We start from the raw sequence: 22,216 nt of genomic DNA on the forward strand, positions 1-22,216 counted from the left end.
CCATCGCCTTCGTTACCTCGCCACGCCCAACAATGGAGTTGGTGATCCCCATCCAAATAATAGAGACAGCCACTCACGTCCGTACCCACACATATCCGACCCAAAGCCATGGAGGGGTGACACAACACAAGGGAAGGACGCCGGGATCCAATGCCATCAATCAAGGCTTTGGGTTTTGGCGCCGTATGTGCCAAAAGTGGGTGCCATCGACTCTCCAACCATATGCTATAATTTCCCAAGCCTCCATCCGTCTCTCTTCCTGCCTGGGGTTGGGTGGGGGGGTTGCATTAATGGGCAGTGAGCTCCATGGATACTCGAGCTTGATTGAAAGCATCGTCAGTGGAGATACTACCTCATCATGTGATATTAAGTTTGGAGATCCCACATGTGTGGTTTCTCGTCTTCCACGTTAAATCTCTTTTGCCCGTCGGCTGTGCTGTTGGTGTTGGAGGCGCCGTCGTCGATCACACTTCTTTTGCTCGGATAATGTTTGTTCACGTGGAAGATTGGTTTGAGGACTGTTCCCTATGAAGATTAGCTCACTGATATAGACTCATTTCATTAGGATGGGTAAGTATTTTGAAATTTGAATAATTATTATTTTAAGAGGATAAAAAAATCCTAATATGGTAAGAAGCTTATATGATGAAAATTTTATTCTTGTCTCGGAAATTATCGAATTACGTCGATTTTTTGATATGTTATTTGATTATTTATCCCTTTAATTTCTTTTGATTTTGAAGATGTTGTTTCCCTCTCAACCCATCCCTTTCCCCTCATCTTTGTTGTTCTCAGCATTTGGTCCTCCTCGATGGATGATGTTCTGCACCACGCGAGTTCAGTGCGAACTAAATCGAAAAGGACATGGAAACCTAACAGCACTCGATCACATGCCAAGCAATGTGGAGTTATCGGTGTGCATCACAGCCCTCCTGCAGCTGCTCGCATGCATGCATGCACGCATGAGAGTTGAAGGGCCGCAGTGCCATGGAAGACAAGATGGTCCTCCACACCACGTATTCAGATCTTGGGTTTCCAGTCACTCCTCCACTAGTAGACATTTAATCATCACTCACCGATGGTGATGATGATCTGCACTCACTCTAACAGGCCACCTACACAAATCTTACGTACTTTGTTTCTGAGCCATTCATGGGACTGCTCTCGAGGCCAGTTGTATCCAAGTACAAGCCAATGGTGGTGCACCCAAACTGTTCCTCGTTCCTATCCTTTCCTTGTTCCTTTCACCACTGCAAATTATGACCGGGGACCATATCATTTCATGTGCATGGAAATGAAGCATGCAGCTACATCATACGAAGAGGAGGAAGAGTTCCATCATTCGTGGTGGCCGTAACAAGTCAGCAAATGAATGCAGTATATTCCCAGTTTCCGTGAAGAATTTTTGGTCGACCGAAGGTAAAAAAGTTGATGTATCATCCCTATCAGGACTCCAATATGAGCTCCACGAATGGGTAACTTTGGTGGGTTGTTCTCAGTGCATGCCCACACCACAGAATCATGTAAGCTGTGTACAAACTACAACCGTGCAACTCATCTGAATCCGATGAGTGGTGCTCCTCTACTGTTCAAAGAAAACCCACTGTGACTTATACTTCCAAAATGTATGTCACCGAGGAACGCAGGACCATAAGAATGACTCGAAAGCTACAGCAGTGCACATGAGGTCGAGGCCGAAAGGAACGCAGGTATGAGATGCTTGAGAAATGTTCTATGGATGTCATCAGTGACTTACAGTTCAACTCAAAGTGGGCACATTCTTCACATCTCCATCCGAAGACCTAAGGTAGGACCTTGAAACAACAACAACTGGGAGTGAGTGAGGACATCAGTCAAGCGTATCACACAACTGTGCTGGGATCTTATGGTCTGATATCTCATAGGGTTTGGCCACTGATTGCTCGTCTACCTGATGCTGGCTTGAGTCAGCCTTTGGATGTAATATTGCGGAGATAGACCGCACATTAGTGTATATATATATTATTGACAGACTCATATGAGTTGCTAACATCGGAAGGTACGAACGGAAAACATCATTAACATGGAATTCATTTTTTGTTAAATCTTTGACTTGTTGATGGGATAACAATTACATCATCTAATCTAATTCATTGGTATCACTAAATCAACAGAATTCTAAAATATTCTTTGAATATTTTTTGTTATAAAAAATACTTTTATGATCATTCGGGAAAAATAAACTATAAGAAAATAAATACAAGCATGATTATCGAGGTTATGCTCTCTTTTCATGTTAAAATCTAATTTTAGAAACTCGACTTGAGCATCGGAGAGATCACATTTAGAGCCTCCTCCCGACATTAATCTTCATATAAGAAACATTCTTTGCGATCGATGTCTCCTTGGGCAATCAAGATGTTAGGTAAGACCAGAGTTCCTCAATCAGGCTAAAACCAAGATGAGTTGGCCAACCCAAAGGCGACGATACTACTCGAGTGTTTCAGTATTTACAGGATGATAATATAATTTTTTAAATTTCTATAATACCCTATAATATTATCTAAAATCATAATATTGTCAACATGATTGATGTCATATATAAGGTAAAATTTTATTATTATTTTTATATTATTTTATATTCATTAATATGATTATATTTTTTATTTATTATATATTTGGGCCATATGATCTTTTTTTATAAGATTACATACATTCATTTATTTATTATTAATTTAAATAAAAAAATATTTATTTATTTTTGAACGAATATTTAAAATATTAGAATGATAAATTTATCACATAATATTTAGTGGATTCTTAAAATATACATTTATCAAGCAACACTTACGTTAATTTATATTTAAAATATAAATTTTATTTATTATTTATGAAACACTCAAAGCATCTGACGACCGAATATTCATTTCATAGCAGCACATCCATTTAAATTTGTTTCTTTAAATAAATATTAAAAATATAAATATGTTTCCAAACATAATTATGTTTAAATTAAGAGATGCTCAAATCTAATCAATATTTTCCTTGGTTTAAAAGGAAAAATAAAAAGGTGGATCGCAACATATACAGCTTCTTGCGACTAAGAAGTTGTGTATCAAGATGCGTTGCAAGGGAAAAGAACAAGCTAATGAATGTTGGATCATTTATTATTTGAAGGTGTATGGAAGAAATTGACTCATTTCTTCAATAATTATGAGGGCTTTTTCGATTGGATGTTCGATGAGAAATCTTTCGAAAGGAAGAAAAGGCCAATTAATTCTGGGAGTACGTTTCGGTGGTCAACATCTTTATTTATTGGCCGAATTGGAAGCGTATCCTTTTTCTCAAATTGGCATTGACCAGTCAATATTGTTCACATGAAGATGAAATTTATAGGTGTTAGGATTGGGAAACTTTTGGATTCCTAATTCAAATTGCTTAGTGAATGACATTAGAGCTTGGTTGTTTCATACATACCATGTATATTTTAATATTTTAATGAGAGTGATGTAGAAGAAAAACACTTTAAGTGATCTTATTTTTTTCTCTAATAAATTTTAAAAAATTGAGAAAATTATTCAAATCTTATGTCATATGATGTATAAGACTTTATTCTTAAGTTTAGGTTAATTTAAGAGAGACTTCTATTTTATGGACCTTAGTTTTCTCCATCCAACCTTATAAATCTTATATTTATTATTAATAAATTTTTATGTTTTATTATTGATCATTTGAATTATTTTATAATATCGAGGTCTTTTTGTAAGATTATGTGACCTTATATAATTAGATAAGATATATAATAAAATTAATTAAATTTTGATAATAAATATTAACTAATAGAAAAGAAGTTCAAATTATAGTAGGATTCATTAGGAATACTCACATATGAACACTGAAGATAGGACTCTTTGCTCTCGTTTATAAATAGATAGGACCTATATTAACTAAAAAAATATGTCATAGAATACGCAGTTGAGAGATCACGATTTCTCTTATAACCTCTCTAAAGATAGGAAGAGAGGAGAAAGAAAGTCTAGTTCTCCTTAGACAATGAGCTTTAAATCTAACATATCATATAAATATCATATAAAGATTCTTTTTTTTGGATGACATCTAAAGTTATATATCAAAACTCATATAATATTATTTGATTTTAATCCTAACATAAGATTTTTTTTTTTCGTTACATTGATGAACGTTTCAATGTGATAGGCATTGGCCTCATCGTGTATAAATCATTCATTCACATGTGATAAGTTGATTACTTTATAGTATCATCATTTACAATAGTAGAGAGAGCTAGTAAACTCTTGCCGAGAGAGGTAAAAATAAAACAACAATCTAATATGGTAGAGTTAAGAGAGTTGATCTTTCGTATTCGTTCTTCCGCTCGTCTCCGTCACCGACATAATAGAGTCAGCTTGAGCTGGTTCGAGAACGCCATGGAAGGCGTACAGTAGGGGAGGACTGTAGGGAACCAGTCAGCTTGATGGGAAACATCCCCATCCCTGCCACCAACCGTCCTAATCCATAGCAACATGTCTTACGTTGTCCAACGAGCATAGGGTGCCATGACATCTGGGGCATGGCCAGTGCCGCGTAGTCGGCGCAGCGTCGAGCTGGGGCTTGCCTGCAACCGTCACAACCACAAGGCGAGCTTGACGTGGGTCGTCAGCAGGAGGAAGATAGACTTCGGGGTTGTAATTAGCAAGGGATTTATTTGGCGTCACATCGTCACTCACGCATTATTGGAAGCCAAAAACCCAATACAGCGTGTTGCCCACACGATTAAGTCCCAATAGACACCGACGAGCGAGAGTTCTAGGCGTTTCTCAAGGAGAAATCTATGTTGGATTCCAGCACGTGCCGTCTAAGTGGTGACGTGGAACAACATCTTGGCACCGCTTCCGTCGGCAAAGGGCGGACATCATCTTTCCCACGTCGATATCTTTATATTAGCGTCCGATATCGTTAGCGACCGCATCGATCTTATAGATTCCACATGATATAGGATGAGATGTGCTAATGGTGACTTGGTAATATCAAATCCGTATTTCCGAGGCCCACGTCAACTCCTTTATGTGAGAAGAGATGAACTCGTTATGCAGAGCAAGGAAACACCCTCCATGACGTCGCGCTGCTGAAAGCTATTCTAACCTTATCTTGTAATTCGCCTTACATCTCCAACACTAATCATACCAAATGAGACTAATTGAAGTAGTTGAAATGTGACTCGAGTTTAAAACTAAACATTTTTGTATTGCTTGTTTCGATTGATTTTTATTATTATTATTTTGATAAAATTCAAAGGTTTGGCCAAAGGGCAACGGAGAGTTTACCTGGTTTAGTGTGGACGAGTCGAAAGGCTCCGGCAGCCACTTTCGTGTTCCTGGCACCACAAAATATGTTTAGGATGGTCGAAAAGCAAGCGTCTCGTTCACTCAGCTGCGGATTAAAACCAGCGGATGGGGGGGGGGGGTGATGGCGACGCCATGGCCGTTCGAGAAAGCAGGGCCTGTCATTTGCAGCAGCATGACATGGAGGAGGAGAAGGAGGAGGATGTGGAGCAGTGATGGCGATCCAATAATGGTAAAAGCTGGCCTTCACTGGGGCATTTCCTCGTGCACATACGAGGCAGCGCAAAGGGAACCGCGGGGGTGGGGGATTGGCGTTGGGCGAGGCCGACAAAGCCGGGGCGCGAAGGATTTCGCTGCACGGAATGGCTGGAGGCGCGCTAGAACTATCTGGAGCCCCGACCACCGCCGTCTCGACACGTGTTTCCTCACAGCTGTCTCGATTCCGATGGCCGTCCTCCGCGGGCCCCGCCTCCAGCTGGACTGCACTCTGGTTGGGTCGATGCGGAATAAAGCGGGTCCGCGTCGACGAGCCCGATCTGACACGCAGATCCGCCGTACCTGCACTCGATCCATGAGGCCGTCCCATCCGGTGTGACCTCCTCCCCTCTCTCGGAACGCCCCCACCCCGCCCATAACGGATTCGGATCGACCCCGTTTCTCGTGAAGCGTCAACGACTAACGGGTCTCTACGATCATTACTTCCAATCTTAATATGGATGGATGACAGCCATAACGAGCCTTTAAGAACTCGCCTTAGTTAAGAGACACGTGGTGTGGTCTCCCAAGTTGATGGAAATTTGGCTTATAATGGAAGAACCCAATGGTTCAAGGAAAGCTCGAACCAGACCGGATCGCGTGGAGCCGGATGGGTTGCATGTGCTGTGCAGGAGTTCCTCACGGACTCTGACAAGGACGTCTCCCGACCCGGTATTTTTCGTGCGTAGAGGCCACGTGTTGGGTTGGAATTTGGCAGGCAAAGATACGGTGAAATCTGGTGAAGCAGTAATCTAGATATGGTAAAACATTGTCGTCCAATTAGAGCTCTAACCGCAGGGATCAAAAGGATGCGCTTCCATCCCATTGGCCACTTGCCAACTATGCCCCTCTTTCTCCCTCTCCCACCTTTCTCTATATAAACCCATCAATGCTTTCCCAAACCCCACCAGCAGAAGATCCCCTCTCAAAACCTCTGTATCACCCCCAGTTTTGACGACTGAAGGGATGGGGATGGCTTACAGCCTTCTTCTCAGCTTCCTTCTCCTGGCCCTTGCAACCTTGCTCTTCCTCAGAAAGCGCAAGAGGAAATCCCAGGACGGGTATAAGCTCCCACCTGGTTCCATGGGATGGCCTTACGTGGGAGAGACGCTTCAGCTTTACTCGGAAGACCCCAATGTCTTCTTTGCCACCAAACAGAAGAGGTACCCATTGCTCTCTCGCACATGATTTTCTGAATGAATTCGAATATTTCGTTGTGGTGAATGGGGCTCAATGGTGGTGGGGATGGGGGTGCGGCGTGTTGTCGCAGGTACGGCGAGATCTTCAAGACGCACCTGTTGGGCTACCCGTGCGTGATGCTGGCCAGCCCCGAGGCGGCGAGGTTCGTGCTGGTGACGCAGGCTCATCTGTTCAAGCCGACGTACCCGAGGAGCAAGGAGCGGATGATCGGGCCCCGGGCGCTCTTCTTCCACCAAGGCGACTACCACATGCGGTTGAGGAAGCTCGTCCAGGGCTCGTTGTCGCCGGACGCGCTTCGCGGCCGCGTCCCCGACGTCGAACGCATAGTGATCTCCATGTTGGAATCATGGGTGGGTCAGGAGGTCAGAACCTTTCATGCAATGAAGAAGGTCGGTAGACTTTGGCCTGACATGACAACATAATAGCTAGTACCTCTGTGCCACCTTGGCTTCACTTCAATTTTCGCTACAGTTATCTTTTGATGTCGGTATCCTCACCATCTTTGGGGGCCGATTGGACGAGCGGTACAAAGTAGAGCTGAAGAAAAACTACTTCATCGTCGACAAGGGCTACAATTCCTTCCCCACGTACATTCCCGGGACCCCGTACCACAAGGCGATCCAGGTAAGCAAGGATTCTGATCGCCCCGCCGTCGTCTCTTCCAGCTCCGCTCCTGCTTTATCTACAACCCGTACTCGGTTCTTTTCCGCGTGAAGGCAAGGAAACGTTTGCGCGGCATACTGAGTGAGATCATGAAGGAGAGGAGGACGAAGGGAGTCACAGAGAACGATCTGTTGGGCTGCCTCATGGACTCTCGGGACGAAAGGGGGGAGCACCTCAACGACGACCAGATCGCCGACAACATCATCGGCGTACTGTTTGCCGCACAGGACACCACGGCCAGCGTCATGACATGGGTGCTAAAGTTCCTCCACGACCACCCGAAGCTTCTTGAATCTGTCAGAGTAAGAACACCGAAGCACCGAGTCATGATCAGTTCGAGAACTAACTTGTTAGCAGGGACACTGATCGGACCTCGCCATCTTTTTCATGTAGGCGGAGCAAATGGTGATCCAGCAGAGCAACGAGTTTGGAAGTCGACCCCTGACATGGGGGCAAACGCGAAGCATGGCTCTAACTCACAAGGTGAGTAGATGTGTGTGTGTGCGTGTGTGGACTTCTCTTCCCCCTTTGCACAAGTGATGATAGTGGATACCTCTCTTTCATCGACTGTCTCTCTGTGCTTATGATTGACCATGGCAAGTGGTGTACCTCTCTTCTGATCCAGGTTATATTGGAGAGTTTAAGGATGGCGAGCATCATTTCTTTCACTTTTAGGGAGGCTGTGGCTGATGTGGTGTACAAAGGTAATTGAGCACGAGTAACGCCATAACAGTGGCCTGTGTACGTAGTGTTTCATACTGTAACTGTGAAGTATTAAGCCAAATGGTCATGGAACGCAGGATACCTTATACCAAAGGGTTGGAAGGTGATGCCTTTGTTCAGGAACATACATCACAATCCAGAATTCTTTCGAGAACCGCGGGTGTTCGATCCTTGTAGATTCGAGGTATGATCTACGCATACATAGTTTCTTTCATGTCTTTTATGTCTTGCATGCCTTCTCGGTTACGTTGTTCGCGTCATAAATATGACTGCTTGCCTCTGTAAAAGACTCGATTTCCTTTATTTTGGGGAACCGTAGACTTGATAAAGATAGTAATCGTGTATACACAGGTTGCTCCGAAGCCCAATACTTTCTTGCCATTTGGGAATGGAGTTCACGCTTGCCCCGGCAATGAGCTGGCGAAACTTGAAATGCTCATTCTGATCCATCATCTTGCGACCAAATACAGGTTATAGCACGCTCAAAGATTGTACTGCTGTCTTCATCATCACCAACTGGTACTGATAGCTTGGGGTGCATGGTGATGCAGGTGGGAGATTGTGGGACACCAAGGTGAGGTGGAGTACTGCCCTTTCCCGGTGCCCAAGCAAGGACTTCCGGCCAAGCTGTGGAGAGTCACCGGCGGCAGCGAAGAAGCAGGACAAGGACGTCCGCCTGCATGAGCGAGAAAACCTGATGCTACTCCATTTTAACCTATCCTGTATAATGAATGATCCCTGAGGGCTTCTCCCCCGGAAGAAGAGAGAGGGGTCGACTCTCCTCTGTTCCCCCCCCCTTAATTTTGTTCTCCAATTGTGTTAATCCTTCCAACATATATTTTAATTCAATGAAATGGAGTTCTTCTTTCTTAAAGTGGTGCGTCTGCGGTCCCTCAACGTGCATGTTTCCTTTTCCCACTCAGTCGCCGTTCCATGATCAGATGGCGAAGTATCATCATAACCTGTGACATCACCCTCCACGCGACGGGGGACCCGCTGCCACATTCCATGTGCTACGGGTCGCCATGTGTCGCGCCGCGCGGTGCTCCAGGTGTGTGTCCTCGGCCGCCTCAGGTGGCCACACAAGTAGGAGGAGCCGAAAGGCTGCATGTGCCCCGAGGAACAGGACACGACGTGCTCGTCTCACACCGGACGTGTGGACGACGGTGCAGCGACGGTCTGATTCGGCAGTGGGGACGGGGATGTGGATGCCCCTTGTGCGGTTGTACCAACAAGTCCTCGGAACAGCCTAGCCGGGGTTCCACCTCGTTGGGGGTCACACAACAGAACCAGCACCGGCACCGGCACCGGCACCGGCCTGAGAAGTCTCTGGAGAGCTGAGGCATTTGATACTGACCCTTGCACAGCAATGTGGGTTCTGCAAGTCCCGTCACATCTCAGCGTGCACTCAAATTAAGCATTCAAAGCTAGTTAGATGTTCTTTTGTTTTTCTCGATCGATCGGTCATGACCAAACATTGCGTGCAAGTTTGTTTATCCAAACATGACCAAACAAATTTAGGTTAGGTATTAAGTAATTTGACTTGTAGAGCTCCATTTCTAGATGCTTCGAAGTTCTTATCGGACTAATGAACTATATGAGCACCGTAGCATACTCAAATCACATCTTCCGCTAAATCGTCAGGTTGACATCATATCAGAATCTCTACCAGATCGTGTGTCGGATTTTGCCGCCTCGACGAGCCCACCCCTGCAGCTGCATCACTTTCGGGTCCTCAGGCCACAAAGCGACGACATTAGCGATCAGAGCTGTAACATCTTAGGATGATATCCACAGGATGAGTTTCGTATGGAAGACAAATTTTCTGCAGCATTCTAGGCATCGAGATTTCAACGCTCTAGTGATTTCACGAGGGTTTAGGCTCGGCACCTTCCCACGCATTCGTCAACGTCGACAGGTGAATGTGGGGGGGCACTGTGCAGGTCTCTTCTGGAATCGAGAGGAGTCGTTGAAATTGAGTGGCTGGGCAAATATATTGTGGCGGAGGGAGACATACTTCCGGAAGTCATGTCCCTGCATAGAAAAATCGGTGAGTTGATGGAGATTTGTCGAACACCATTCGAAGTCACTGCCATACGAGCAACGCCGACTTCACTTAGCACAGAGGCAAGGAAAGAACGCAATGCTCGTGGCATTATAATGTTGAGCAGCTTCCTTACGGGACTCCTGTGAGCCATTTCATCGCCGACTTCTCAACATCATCGTTCGGTGACTCCTGGTGGATCGTACAAGCCGTCAAGGGGAAAGATCAATGGAGTAGACGTATCACTTGCTTCTAAGAGTGTCGACAGACTTGCATTCGTAGCTCGCAATAGATTCGGAGACTGATGTTGATGGTATGACGAAGCAGATAAAGAATTTAATGGATACTAAGGTGACAAATGAAAGCATGATTTAATTGTAAACGGATACAGAAGTTAAATGGCTTTAACGAGACAAAAGAAAATTTGGAAGGATTCATATATCAGCCGAGTCAAATGATGACGCATGACTATATCTACTCCTCTATTGAGATAATTCCACAGCTTCTAAGATCAGTATACTTTAGAAGACATTGGACACCTCGATATCGATATCTCTCCATAGACTATGAGATGACTTGTGGAGTAAGTTTCTGACTTAAGCGTCCAAGAAATATAGTCGGAATACTCTCGATGTCTCTTATGATGTTCGATAAGTTTCTCGTCACTCTGCGTGGTAGATTCACCCTAAAATCAATCTATTCACTCTTTTGCATCTCTAGTTTATTTCATGGCATTATTGTTCTTTAAATAGTGATTAATTCAAAAGATTATTCTTTTAATAGCTGAAACAGAATTTAATATACTAAAAGTAAAATAAATATTGGATTTAATATAGAAAGTAACTATGATGATAATTTTATTGAAACAGAAAAAAAAATCATGTAATTGTTGACTTGGAACATTTTAGGTGGGAGCCAACGAGCTGATATCAAATGAATATTTGGGCAATTTCATTAGGGTGACTGATTGATTGATTGATTATACTTCCTCAAAGTAGAAAAGGTAATCATCCTAATTACCTACGGAACACATTTTTAATTCATTTCACTGTGTTCCAAGTTCATATCAGTGGCAATGTGCAGTATTTTTGCTTGTATCATCAAAATCAAGTCGCTTTCCACTCTGTTCTAAACACGTCCAAAGAAATTGACAAGTTGAGAGAGGGGGATTGAATCAAGAACAGAAGACGAGAAGAGATTATTCTCATTTATCTGGTTGTTTCGATTTGCTTCTGCCATAAAAACATACTGTTCTAATGGCGGAATCAGAAGAGACTAATGTTTTCTGTGACTGGAATATAACAGAGCATCTCCGCGTTACAAGAACTATTGAATCTCTCAGTTTCCACCGAGCTGCTCCTCCTCTTCGTCCTCTTCCCTCTCCCTGCGGACGGCCCCGAAGTGCTCCACAAGGATGTCCACCACCACCGGCACCAAGTCCTTGCACGGCACCGCCTTCTTGTGCAGGTCTCCCAGATGCGAGTCGCTCCCGATTCTCCCACCCAAGTAGATGTCCGCCCCCTCGCACACCTTCCCCTCCGCATCCCTGGTCATGCACCCCATGAAGCCGATGTCGGCCACCTGCACCTGCCCGCAGCTGTTCGGGCAGCCGGTCCAGTGCATCCTCACCGCCCGCCCCAACGACACCCTCTTCTCCACCTCCTCCGTCACCTGCATCGCCCTCGCCTTCGTCTCGATGATGGCCTGCCCGCAGAACTGGTTCCCGGTGCATGCCACCAGCCCTTTCATCAGCAGGGAGGGCTCCGGGGAGAACCTCTCCTTCAGCAGCGGCTCGTCCAGCAGCGCTTCCACGCGCGCGTCGTCGACGTTGGGGATGATGACGTTCTGCTCCACGGTGAGGCGGAGCTCGCCGGAGCCGTACTCGTCGGCGAGGCGGGCGAGCTCGAACATGTCGGACGCCTGCACCCGGCCCACCGGGATGTGAAGGCCGACGAAGGAGAGGCCGGGCTGTTTCTGGGGGTGGACGCCGAGGTAATCCCTTCGTTCCCATTCCTTCTGCACCAGTTCTTCTGCGGATGCCCTCTCCAGCAGCTCCTGCGGCATCCTTCTCTCCACTTCCGATCTGAACGCTTCTATGCCCTGTCGCAACACCACAAACATCAACCACATGGAAGACCATATGCACATATAGATCTGGGTGCAGCAGAGATGAGGAAGAGAAGCTGACGAGTTCGTCGATAAGCCACATCATGCGAGTCTTCTGCCGGTTGCCTCTCGTACCGAGATCTCTGTAAGCCTCCAGGATGGCTTTGCAGACGGCGATGACGTCGTCGGAGGGGACCCAAGCGTCGAGCGGCACAGCCTCTGCGCATCTCTTGGGGCTAAAGAATCCGCCCACCAGCAGGTTGAAGCCAAATCTCCCGTCCCTAATGGCAGGCATGTAGGCGAGGTCATTGATGTGCGGGTGCTCGTAGAGATCATGCGAGCCCACGACGCACACGTTCCATTTTCTTGGCCTGCGCGGCACACAAACAAGCACACATGGATAGCTGTAGGCACGCACCACGCCACAACAGAGGAAGAAGAAGAGGTGGACTCACAAGTTGGTGACGGCGGGGTTGCCGCGGGAATTGGCGGTGACGAAGGCGGAGAGCAGGTTGGTGTAGGGGCGGGTGTCGACGATCTCGTGGGGGTCGATGCCGGCAAGGGGGTTTCCGACGGGGTTGCGCACATTGTCCATGCCGCTCTGGAGGCTGGTGAGGCCAACGCGGCCGAGGCCCTGCATAATGGCCGGCACGTCTGGGAGGGTGACGCCCCGGATCTGCCAGTTCTGCCGGGTGGTCACGTCGGCGCAGCCGTCCTCGCCGTAGCCCTCCACCACGCTCGCCAGGTACCGCGTCTGCTCGCTCGTGGTCACGCCGTTGGGCAGCTTCAGCCGCATCATGAACCGCCCGTCTGCTCCCACACCACACAGCCGCCGCCATTGTCAAAGTTACAGACACGGTCAACGGCATCGAGACACAACTCATACTTATCGCAATTGAATTAACCGGACTGATCCAGAAGATGAATTGGGCGATGAATGTTCATTAACCTAATCCAAGAACGACAGCACATCCGACAGACGACCTTCATGATTGACTCTACGCATTGGGCAACAGGCGCACACTAATATCTGACCCTTGGCAACCAGCGAGAGCCAAGCCGCAACTGGTCTTCCCCGTCTTTTATTTTGTTTGGATACGGCGCAGCTAAACATCTAGCTAATCTTCAACCGATTCAATACTTTTCTTACCCATCGGAGAGTAGATTTACTGGGCGGCGGACAGTTAATGGGTACGAAAATATCTGAATCCGGAAACCCAAATCTAAGTTGTCGCTGATAACGAGAGTTAACGCTGATATTATATACTAATTTCTACTGCATAGGAACGATTACTGCTACGGCACAACAACGGAGATCTGAGGGACTCACACTGGTGCTTGCGTCGGTGGAAGAGGCCGAGCCATTTGAGGCGGACGTCGATGTCGTCCTTGTGGACCTTGGTCGCGTCGATCTCCTCCATCGACTTGGCGGCCAGCTCGCGGATGCCGTCCTCCAGCACCAGGCTCATGGGCTCCTTCGCCAGCTTCACCTTCTCCTGCGGGTTGATCCCCTCCCGGTACTTCTCCTTCAGCACCCAGTAGCCGCCCTCCCTCTCCTCCACTCTCGGCTCCAACCTCTCCTCCGCCACCCCAGCCGTCGCGGCCTCAGTTGCAGGGGTGACGGCCGCCGTGACCGTCAGCCTCCGCCTCGCGGGTTCGCGCCGCGGGGAGGTCCGGGCAGGAGGAGCGAAGTGCTGCAGGGATGTGGAGGACGCCATTCACTACTGACTCGGTGGTTCGGACTTGTTCGGCCACACAAAAGGGCCGTGTTATAGCTGGATAGCGGGTTAGGGTGCGACTCTTGGCTGCTTCAAAAGGCCAACTTCGCCTCCTGCACTCGAAAGTTTAAGGCGGTGCAGTCAGCGTACACCCGCGTATCCTTGTCGTTGCTTCGTTGGATGCTACATAAAGCTCATTCTATTTAGCACCGTCAGTGTTATATATGGAGGCATGCTTAATTTATTCTTGTGGTTGATGATGGGGGAAGGAAAAATAGCAACAAGGATCAGCGGTCGAGGTCAACCGAGAACGTCCATGTCTTCTTGGGCCATTTGGAACTTCTAGTTTCGTTGCAAGGGAGGCGACCATTCCAACGGTGTTTTGGAAATGGATTGTCAGTGGATCCGACCCGATAAGAGGCAGTTTTGGTAGCGGTCGAATCCGGGTGTTGGCCGCCCAATGTTTTTGTCCACTGGATAGTGCACAGAACGAGGATGGCTCCAGAGACTAATTAAAGGGCGAGGAGAACGCAGAGGTTGAGCGGCTCGAAGGGTGTCTTAAGAGGCATCACCCGGTCACGTGCCTCATGCAACGCCGAGTTGTGTCATGGCCCCCACCACCGCCCCTGTTACGAAAGGAGCCGGTAAGGGCGTATTGTCGTGCACCCAATCAACTTGATTCCGTTTGTGTTCGCGTCTTTGCTACGACAATATCTGTGGACCAGATTGTGTCGTGTTATGAAGTGATACCAGTAATTTTTAGGGAAATAATTAATAACCAGGAAAAGAGACATGAGAGGTCACCGATGTCCGACGACCCTTTGGGCCTTTGCTGCTCTGCATGCATGGCAACACACAGCTCATCTTCCTCGGAACCCTTCGGTGGCATCTCGATAAGCCTAACGCCTCATCCTTGCTCTTCTGCGAACCCCTTCTTTCCTACTCGTCCCGCCTGCTTCTGCCCTCGTTAGGAGCCTGAAGCCGACTTGGCCTACGTCGCGTAGTCGGTGAGAGAACCAAGGAGCTCCTGGAAGCGGCACTTCGCTTGCGGTTGTCTTTCCTCAGCTTCTCCTTCTCGTTTGCTGGTTCCGGTAGCTGGTTCGAGGCTGTGCACCTCCGCGGAACTGGGCATGGAAGAATGCGAAAGCTGGGTGTTTGGCGTGCGCTCAACTTGCCGTCCGAAGTGAGACGAGATGTTAGAGTCGGCGGCTTCCTCCGGCAGATCTTGCAAAGGACCTGCTTCTCCCCTCGCCGGACGTTTCCGTTAGTGACCTCCTACCAGTCGGGCACTACCTCGTGGAAGTCCTGCAAGCAAATCAAAACTTCATCATGCATACCAGAAGGCCAAAAATTCTCAAAATGAGCCAATATCTCTACAAATATATATATTTGGGCTATTTATGGCTTCTATGTTGGGCTGACAGCCCATATTCAGTTGGGCATTTCAGTCCATAACTTATTTTTTCTTAATTTAATCTTAATTTATATTAGAGGGGTTATAGTAATCGTAAAAAAGGTAGAAAAATATAGCAACAGGGTATTTTTTGATGGCCACGAGATTCCAAAGAAAAAGAGGAGAACAAGATAGAAAAGAAAGAGAAATAAAGGGAAGAAGATAAGGACAACATAAAGAGACTATTCTCAATCATCTAACAGTGCTTTCATCTCAGGTTAGATCAGATTATAATAGATTCTTATTGTGATTACTTGAGAAGAATTAGAGAGGATTTAAATATTATGCACAGTGACGTGATCCTTGTATCCCAGTTATTCTTTTGTGATTGTTGCTAGGGTTTTGGGCAAGAGATTGAGATTTGTATATTCATTATTATTATAGTAGATTATCTCTAGTTTGCCTCCTGATTTTTACGCTTCACATTGAAGGGATTTTTCACGTATATCTTGGTGTTCTATTTGATTGTGATTCCATTTAATTCCGCTGTGTGTTATGGTCTGCTAGTATTTGTTCATATACAAAAATTTATTTATCTTTATATCCCATCAACTAGTATCGGAGTAGAGTTGTAGTGATTTAATTTTGTATTTGAATATAGAGATCAGTAATGTTTCTCACATGATTAGTTTAAATGAAAACAATTGGATGATATGAAAACCAAGAATGGAAGATCTCTTGTATTGCAAAGATTTGTATGGACCTTTGCAGGGGGATAATACAAAACCCACAACTATGACAGATGATGAGTGGAAGAGGTTAGATAAAAAAACAGTTGGGTTTATTCGACAATGGCTTGATGATAGTGTCTTTAACCATGTTTCTACTGAAAATTCTACATATTCTTTTTGGAAAAAATTGGAAGGTCTCTATGAAAGAAAAAACAACTGGTAACAAAATTTTTTTTATCAAAAAACTTGTGAACCTAAAATATAGAGAGGGTGCTTCTATTGCTGAGCATTTGAATGAAATGTAGAGTATCACTAACCAGTTATCCTCTATGAAAATGTCTCTTGATGATGAGTTGCAGGCATTGTTACTTCTCAGTTCATTACCAGAAAGTTTGGAGACACTGGTAGTTTCCCTCAGTAATTCTGCGTCAGATGGCGTTGTCATCATGAGTCAAGTTACAAACAGTTTATTGAATGAGGAGTTGAGAAGAAAGAATTCAACAATATCTCAGAATGATTCACAAATACTTATCTTAGAGAATAGAGGAATGTCAAATTCTAGAAGCAATTCACGCATAGGTAGAAACAAGTTAAGATCAAGAAAATATATTGTTTGCTATAATTATGATGACAAAGGACATTACAAGAATCAATGTAAGCAACTTAAGAAGAGCAAGGAAAAGGGAAAAGAAGTTGAGTCTACAGAGTCAAAAGATAATATCATAGCTATAGTGCAAGGGGGTGATTATTTGATTTTGTTTCTTTCTGATGATTTTTTTTCTTGTGTGTGTCAGGATCTTGAGTGAGTGATTGACACATGTGCTTTTTATCATGCTACACCACGGAGGGAGTTTTTTGCTACATACAAGTTTGGAAATTTTGGTGTTGCCAAGATGGGCAACTATGGCACAATAGATATTATTGGCATGGGTGATATCCATTTAAAGACCAACATTAGCTGCAAGTTGGTACTTAAGGATGTGAGACATTTGATTGACTTGAGACCGAATTTAATTTCAGTTGGAAGGCTAGATGATGAAGACTATGATAGTAAATTTCTCATAGGGCAATGAAACCTTAGTAAGGGTTCTCATGTTATAGCTAGTAGAAAGAAATGTCACACCTTATACATGTTGCAAGCCAAAGCTTGTGGTGAGCAGTTAAATGCTATAAAAAAAGACTTCAGTATAGAGTTGTGGCATAGGCGATTGGGACACATAAGCAAGAAGGGATTGCAAGCTCTTTCCAAGAGAGAGATATTGCCAGACCTCAGAGGTACACATCTGAACCCTTACATTGATTGTTTGGTTGGTAAACAATACAGAGTTTCATTTGCTAGTCCTATTATGTCTAGAAAATTACATGCCTTAGACCGTGTTTATACAGATGTATGTGGTCCTTTGAGGATAAAAACTCTTGGTGGATCTGTTGATATTCTTGATATAAGTGATGCACTTTATTTTGTTACTTTTATAGATGATTTTTCTAAGAAAGTTTGGGTCTATGCTTTGAAGACCAAAGATTATGTGATTAATATCTTCATAGAGTTTCATGCCAGGGTTGAAAGAGAGACAGAAAGACAATTAAAATGCATAAGATCAGATAATGGTGATGAGTACACAGGATCATTTAATGATTATTGTAGATCACGTTGGATCCAACATGAGATGACAGTTCCTGGTACACTTCAGCATAATGCAATTGCAAAGAGGATTAACCGTACCATCATGGAAAAGATAGATGTATGCTTTCATAGGTAAGCTACCCAAAAGGTTTTGGGATGAGGCTTTGAGGATTGCAATTGATGTGATCAACTTATCACCATGTACAACCCTAGATGGTGATGTTGTAGAGCATGTATGGTTAGGGAAAGATGTTTCCTATAGGCATTTGAGAGTGTTTGGTTGTCGTGTATTTACATATGTTCTAGACAATGAGAGGTCCAAGCTGGATGGTAAGACTAAAGAATATATTTTTCTTGGTTACTCACATGATCAGTTTAGTTAGGATCCAGAAAAACAGAAGGTGTTCAGAAGCAGAGATGTGGTCTTCTTTGAGGATCAAACCTTTGAGGATTTGAAGAAGAAGACACAAGCCAAGACTTCGGAAGAAGGATTAGCATATTGTGACCCAGTTACTCCTCCAGTATATTATGGTGATGGAGGAGATGTGCAAGAAGATGGTTGACAATATTAGGATATGTTGAGCAAGAAGAAATTGAAGAGCAACTTCCTACGGAACTTCAATTGAGAAAATATTCTAGATAACGTCAACCTTCCAGAAGATACTCTACAGATGAGTATGTGATGTTTATTGATACAGGTGAACCATAGAGTTACTAGGAAGCAATTGAAAGTGAGCAGAAAGAGAAGCAATTGCAGCTTTAGAAAATTCACACAGATGATAACGGATTAGACATGTTGACAAAGACCTTACCAAAAGAAAGACAGGAGATATGTCGACAACTGGTCGGTATGGTTTCACATTGAGGAGTCATAGTATCACCTCTCTCATGGGCTGAAGGGGGAGGTTGTTGGGTTGACAGCCCATATTCAGTCCAAGGTGGACTTTTTTAGCCCACAGCTCATCTCATCTTAATCTAACCCTAATTTATATTAGGAGGGGTGTAGTGGCTATAAAAAGAGGCAAAAAATGGTAGCAACATGGTAGTTTTTAACAGTCATGGTATTCCAAAGAAAAGGAGGAGAACAAGGCAGAAAAGAAAAAAAAAGAAAGGGAAGAAGACAAGGATCCTTGTATTCTCAATCATCTAGCAATGCTTTCATCTGAGGTTAAATCATATATATAGTAGATTCTTACTGTAATTACTTGGGGAGAATTAGGGAGGATTTATATATTGTGTACAGTGACGTGATTCTTGTATCCCAGTTATTCTCTTGTGATTGTTGCTAGGGTTTTGGGCAAGAGATTGAGATTTATATATTCATTATTATTATAGTGGATCATCTCTAGTTTGCCCTGTGGTTTTTACCCTTCATATTGAAGGAGTTTTCCACGTATATATTGGTGTTCTATTTGATTGTGGTTCTATTTAATTTCGCTGTGTGTTATGGCCTATTAGTATTTTTTCATATACAAAAACTTATTTCTGTTTATATCCCATCACTAATAAATGGAGCATTAATCCTCTGATCTATCAAATTCATTTACAAATAATAGTATTTCTATTGTTTAAATATATTTTTATTATTTAATTCGTTAAAAGATATTAATTAAGTCACTCTACAATTATACTCGATGAGGAATAATATCGATTAAATATTTAAGTAAAAATTACAATCAATCTTAGATATAAGGATGATATTTTAGCTTGAGACATTACAAGCTTCGAGTTAATTCTAAATTATCCCATCTTTCTTTTCTTAATTATTTTCTTTCAACCAAAGTATTTGTTGTATCCTGTTCGTAGATGAAGGTTTTGGTTAATTTTAAGAAAATCATATAATCTTATGATGATCTGATAAAATATTTATCAGTCAATTAATTAATTAATATTTATCATATAATCCTCTATTAGACACCTTTTCCCCTTAGAAATCAACAAAATTTCTAAGACTTCGTTCTCAAGATATCTAACATATGTCGAAGCAAATACATTTGTGTATCCTTCCCAAGTAATTAGCATCTACTTGAGACTTCAAGTTGGTCATTTTTCTCCTCCTTTGACTTACTTGACTAATGTGTTATTGTAGTAATGCATAAAAAAGTTGGATTGCAACGGAAAATTATAGGCAGCATAAAGAACCATGATTTCATGTTTTGATGCAACAGCCTCTTCCGATTGTTCTGTGGAGTGTTCTACCTATCAATCGCAAAGAATCTTTCCACCCTCATTCTTTTCGGTCTTCGCCACCCTCCGCAACTTTCCATGCCATCCTTGTTTGTTTTCTTGTTGCTGGCGAAAGGAATCGAAGTCTAGTCCATAGCGATTCTACATGATTCGGCTCTGCACACCGTAATGATGATGGCTTGGTCTCTCGATCAACAATGAAATTGAGATGTTATCGTGTAGATATGTGCATTATTGGATGTATTGTTATGTTTGGTAAAGCATCAAAATTGATGGATCTGAAGTTGGAAGAACGGAGTTGAAAGGAGGATTCGTGATCTATTTACCGTGGAGATTCGTGTTGAGGCTATGATTTGCTATTGCTACTTTGGTTGGAACCTCTACATATTTGTGCGCGTACGTGTTTGTTCTTCTGGTCGCTCTCCTCTTACTCGTTTGGTCGGTGTCCAATCTTGGTCGGCTGCGTTCCATGCTTTGGAAAAGGAGGAGGGTGGTCGGATTCCTCGTGCGATCCGGTTTTGGCCTTCGTGGCACGCGAAGTATTTAGTGGCGAATGGAGTAGATCCCGTCGTCCTCGAGAAAGAAGAGTAGCATTCAAGCTAGGATCGTCGTCGCACACAAGGTGTTTGTTCTCGGGACCACAAGAAAACAAGGCCAACAGCAGCAATGTAGAACTTCGATGGGCATGTTCTGGCTGCAATCACTTGGGAAAATACGTGCAGGACTGTCACGACCTTAGCTGGTTTTGCCTAAGGCGTGCGGCACCCTCGCGCGTCCGTCCGCAAAGGTCAGCCTCCCCGAAGCCTCCCATTGTCCCTTAGGACCAACAAAAGAGAGAACGGGTTAAAGAGAACGTCTCAATCGGGATCCACAAGCAAACATTTCCGAAAAACACTTCATAGACAATGCAAATTACAAACAGACTTTACAAGCTCTGAACAGTGGCACAACAAAGGGTAAAATGGTCCATTACAGACCGAAAAGCTCTCGCACGTGTCCACATGACACAACCTTTATTTACAAGCCTAAAGAGGCCACCAACCCAACTAACATGGGACTATTTAGCCTTCGGCCTCCCTTCTCCCTGCTGTACAAGGCATGAACATGCCAAAAGACAACGGACAGACATAAGCATTACATCCAACATCTTGTTTAGAAGTTTGTCCGTTATATTCTCCCCCACTTATCCCTTCGACGTCCTCGCCGAAGCCTTTGTGAACACTGCAACTCTTTGCCTTTGCTGAGTCTTCAATCTTCCGCTCCAGCTGCAATGCGCCTCCTGGCTCCCAGCTGCTCTCCGCTGCTGTTTCTGAGTAGTCGAACCTTTGATTCGCCATGCTGCTTCAACTCGCCAATGACTCTGACTCTGGTGTGGGGTTGGCTGAGTTGTATTGATCCTCGTTGATTCCTGCGGATCCACCAAATGAAGGAAAAGACCATCCTTAGTGCGCCAGTCTCTCAAAATTTCCACATGCTGCTTGAACTGGGTGGATGCTTGTTGGAGCTTTAACAAGCATCGCCTCGCAAACTTCTGAAGTTTTGGGTCCTTCCTCCACACAATCTGCTCATTGACTCTTCTTTCACTTAGTTGTCACATCCAAGTAGGTTCGCATCACTTCCGCTTTCGATTGGCATTTCGTTGGGAAATGAGGCGGACAATCTACTCTCAGTAGCACTGATCACCGTTGGTGAGGATTTGACAACTATTGTCTTCCATTATCTTCGAAGGGTCTTTGAACTTGTGCAGCGCTCCTCTGCTGGATAGATAAGAGAATTGGGGTACTCGGTTTCGCCCATTCTCTTAAGAGTTGAGAAGGCAAAAGTTACTTGACTTCGCCCGCCTCCTCGAGGTTGTACTTCATGCATCGAGCTGGTTACTAGCCTTCGCCTGCTCTTTGCTCACACTTCTGAAGCACTTGAAGTGTTTGCACTCCTTGCGTTGAGTTAGTTACTGTGATTCACCTTCTCAATGCCATTGAACTTCTGGAATGCAGGAAGTTTTCACCCCAACTTGGAGTAATTCTCTGATAGATGAGGTCGCCTTTGGGATTGTACCGTCTTCTCCATCAACCCTGCCGCCTACTCCACTGAGTAGCAAAGGTACAGCACCGCGTACTGCCTGCTTCGTTCCTTGGTCGTGCACTCTTGCATGACCCGAAATCCTTCCCTTACGGCTATCTTGATGAGAAACTTGTTGACACCGGTCTTACGAAGTTTCTTGGCCTCTGCCCTT

General features: G+C 44.5%; 2 protein-coding genes and 1 long non-coding RNA gene across 3 annotated transcripts; 1 reads left to right on the forward strand and 2 right to left on the reverse strand.

The window, feature by feature from the left end:
- Positions 1–4,216: 4,216 nt before the first annotated feature.
- Positions 4,217–5,670, reverse strand: LOC135594264 (uncharacterized). Its single transcript, XR_010480049.1, has 2 exons — positions 5,322–5,670; positions 4,217–5,171 (listed from the first exon to the last, which is right to left on the reverse strand). It is a non-coding gene; the product is annotated as an uncharacterized LOC135594264 (long non-coding RNA).
- Positions 5,671–6,492: 822 nt separating this feature from the next.
- Positions 6,493–9,054, forward strand: LOC103997992 (abscisic acid 8'-hydroxylase 3). Its single transcript, XM_009419350.3, has 9 exons — positions 6,493–6,757; positions 6,865–7,183; positions 7,266–7,418; positions 7,511–7,759; positions 7,851–7,940; positions 8,083–8,161; positions 8,258–8,364; positions 8,532–8,650; positions 8,732–9,054. The coding sequence occupies exons 1-9, from the start codon at positions 6,561–6,563 to the stop codon at positions 8,862–8,864; spliced, it is 1,446 nt and encodes a 481-aa protein (XP_009417625.2). The 5' UTR covers positions 6,493–6,560; the 3' UTR covers positions 8,865–9,054.
- A 2,339-nt stretch (positions 9,055–11,393) lies between these two features.
- Positions 11,394–14,147, reverse strand: LOC135593145 (ferredoxin--nitrite reductase, chloroplastic-like). Its single transcript, XM_065082978.1, has 4 exons — positions 13,661–14,147; positions 12,786–13,140; positions 12,413–12,701; positions 11,394–12,324 (listed from the first exon to the last, which is right to left on the reverse strand). The coding sequence occupies exons 1-4, from the start codon at positions 14,046–14,048 to the stop codon at positions 11,563–11,565; spliced, it is 1,794 nt and encodes a 597-aa protein (XP_064939050.1). The 5' UTR covers positions 14,049–14,147; the 3' UTR covers positions 11,394–11,562.
- Positions 14,148–22,216: the final 8,069 nt, after the last annotated feature.

This window comes from Musa acuminata, chromosome BXJ1-9 (assembly GCF_036884655.1).
Source record: "Musa acuminata AAA Group cultivar baxijiao chromosome BXJ1-9, Cavendish_Baxijiao_AAA, whole genome shotgun sequence".
In the NCBI taxonomy this organism is placed as follows: Eukaryota; Viridiplantae; Streptophyta; class Magnoliopsida; order Zingiberales; family Musaceae; genus Musa; species Musa acuminata.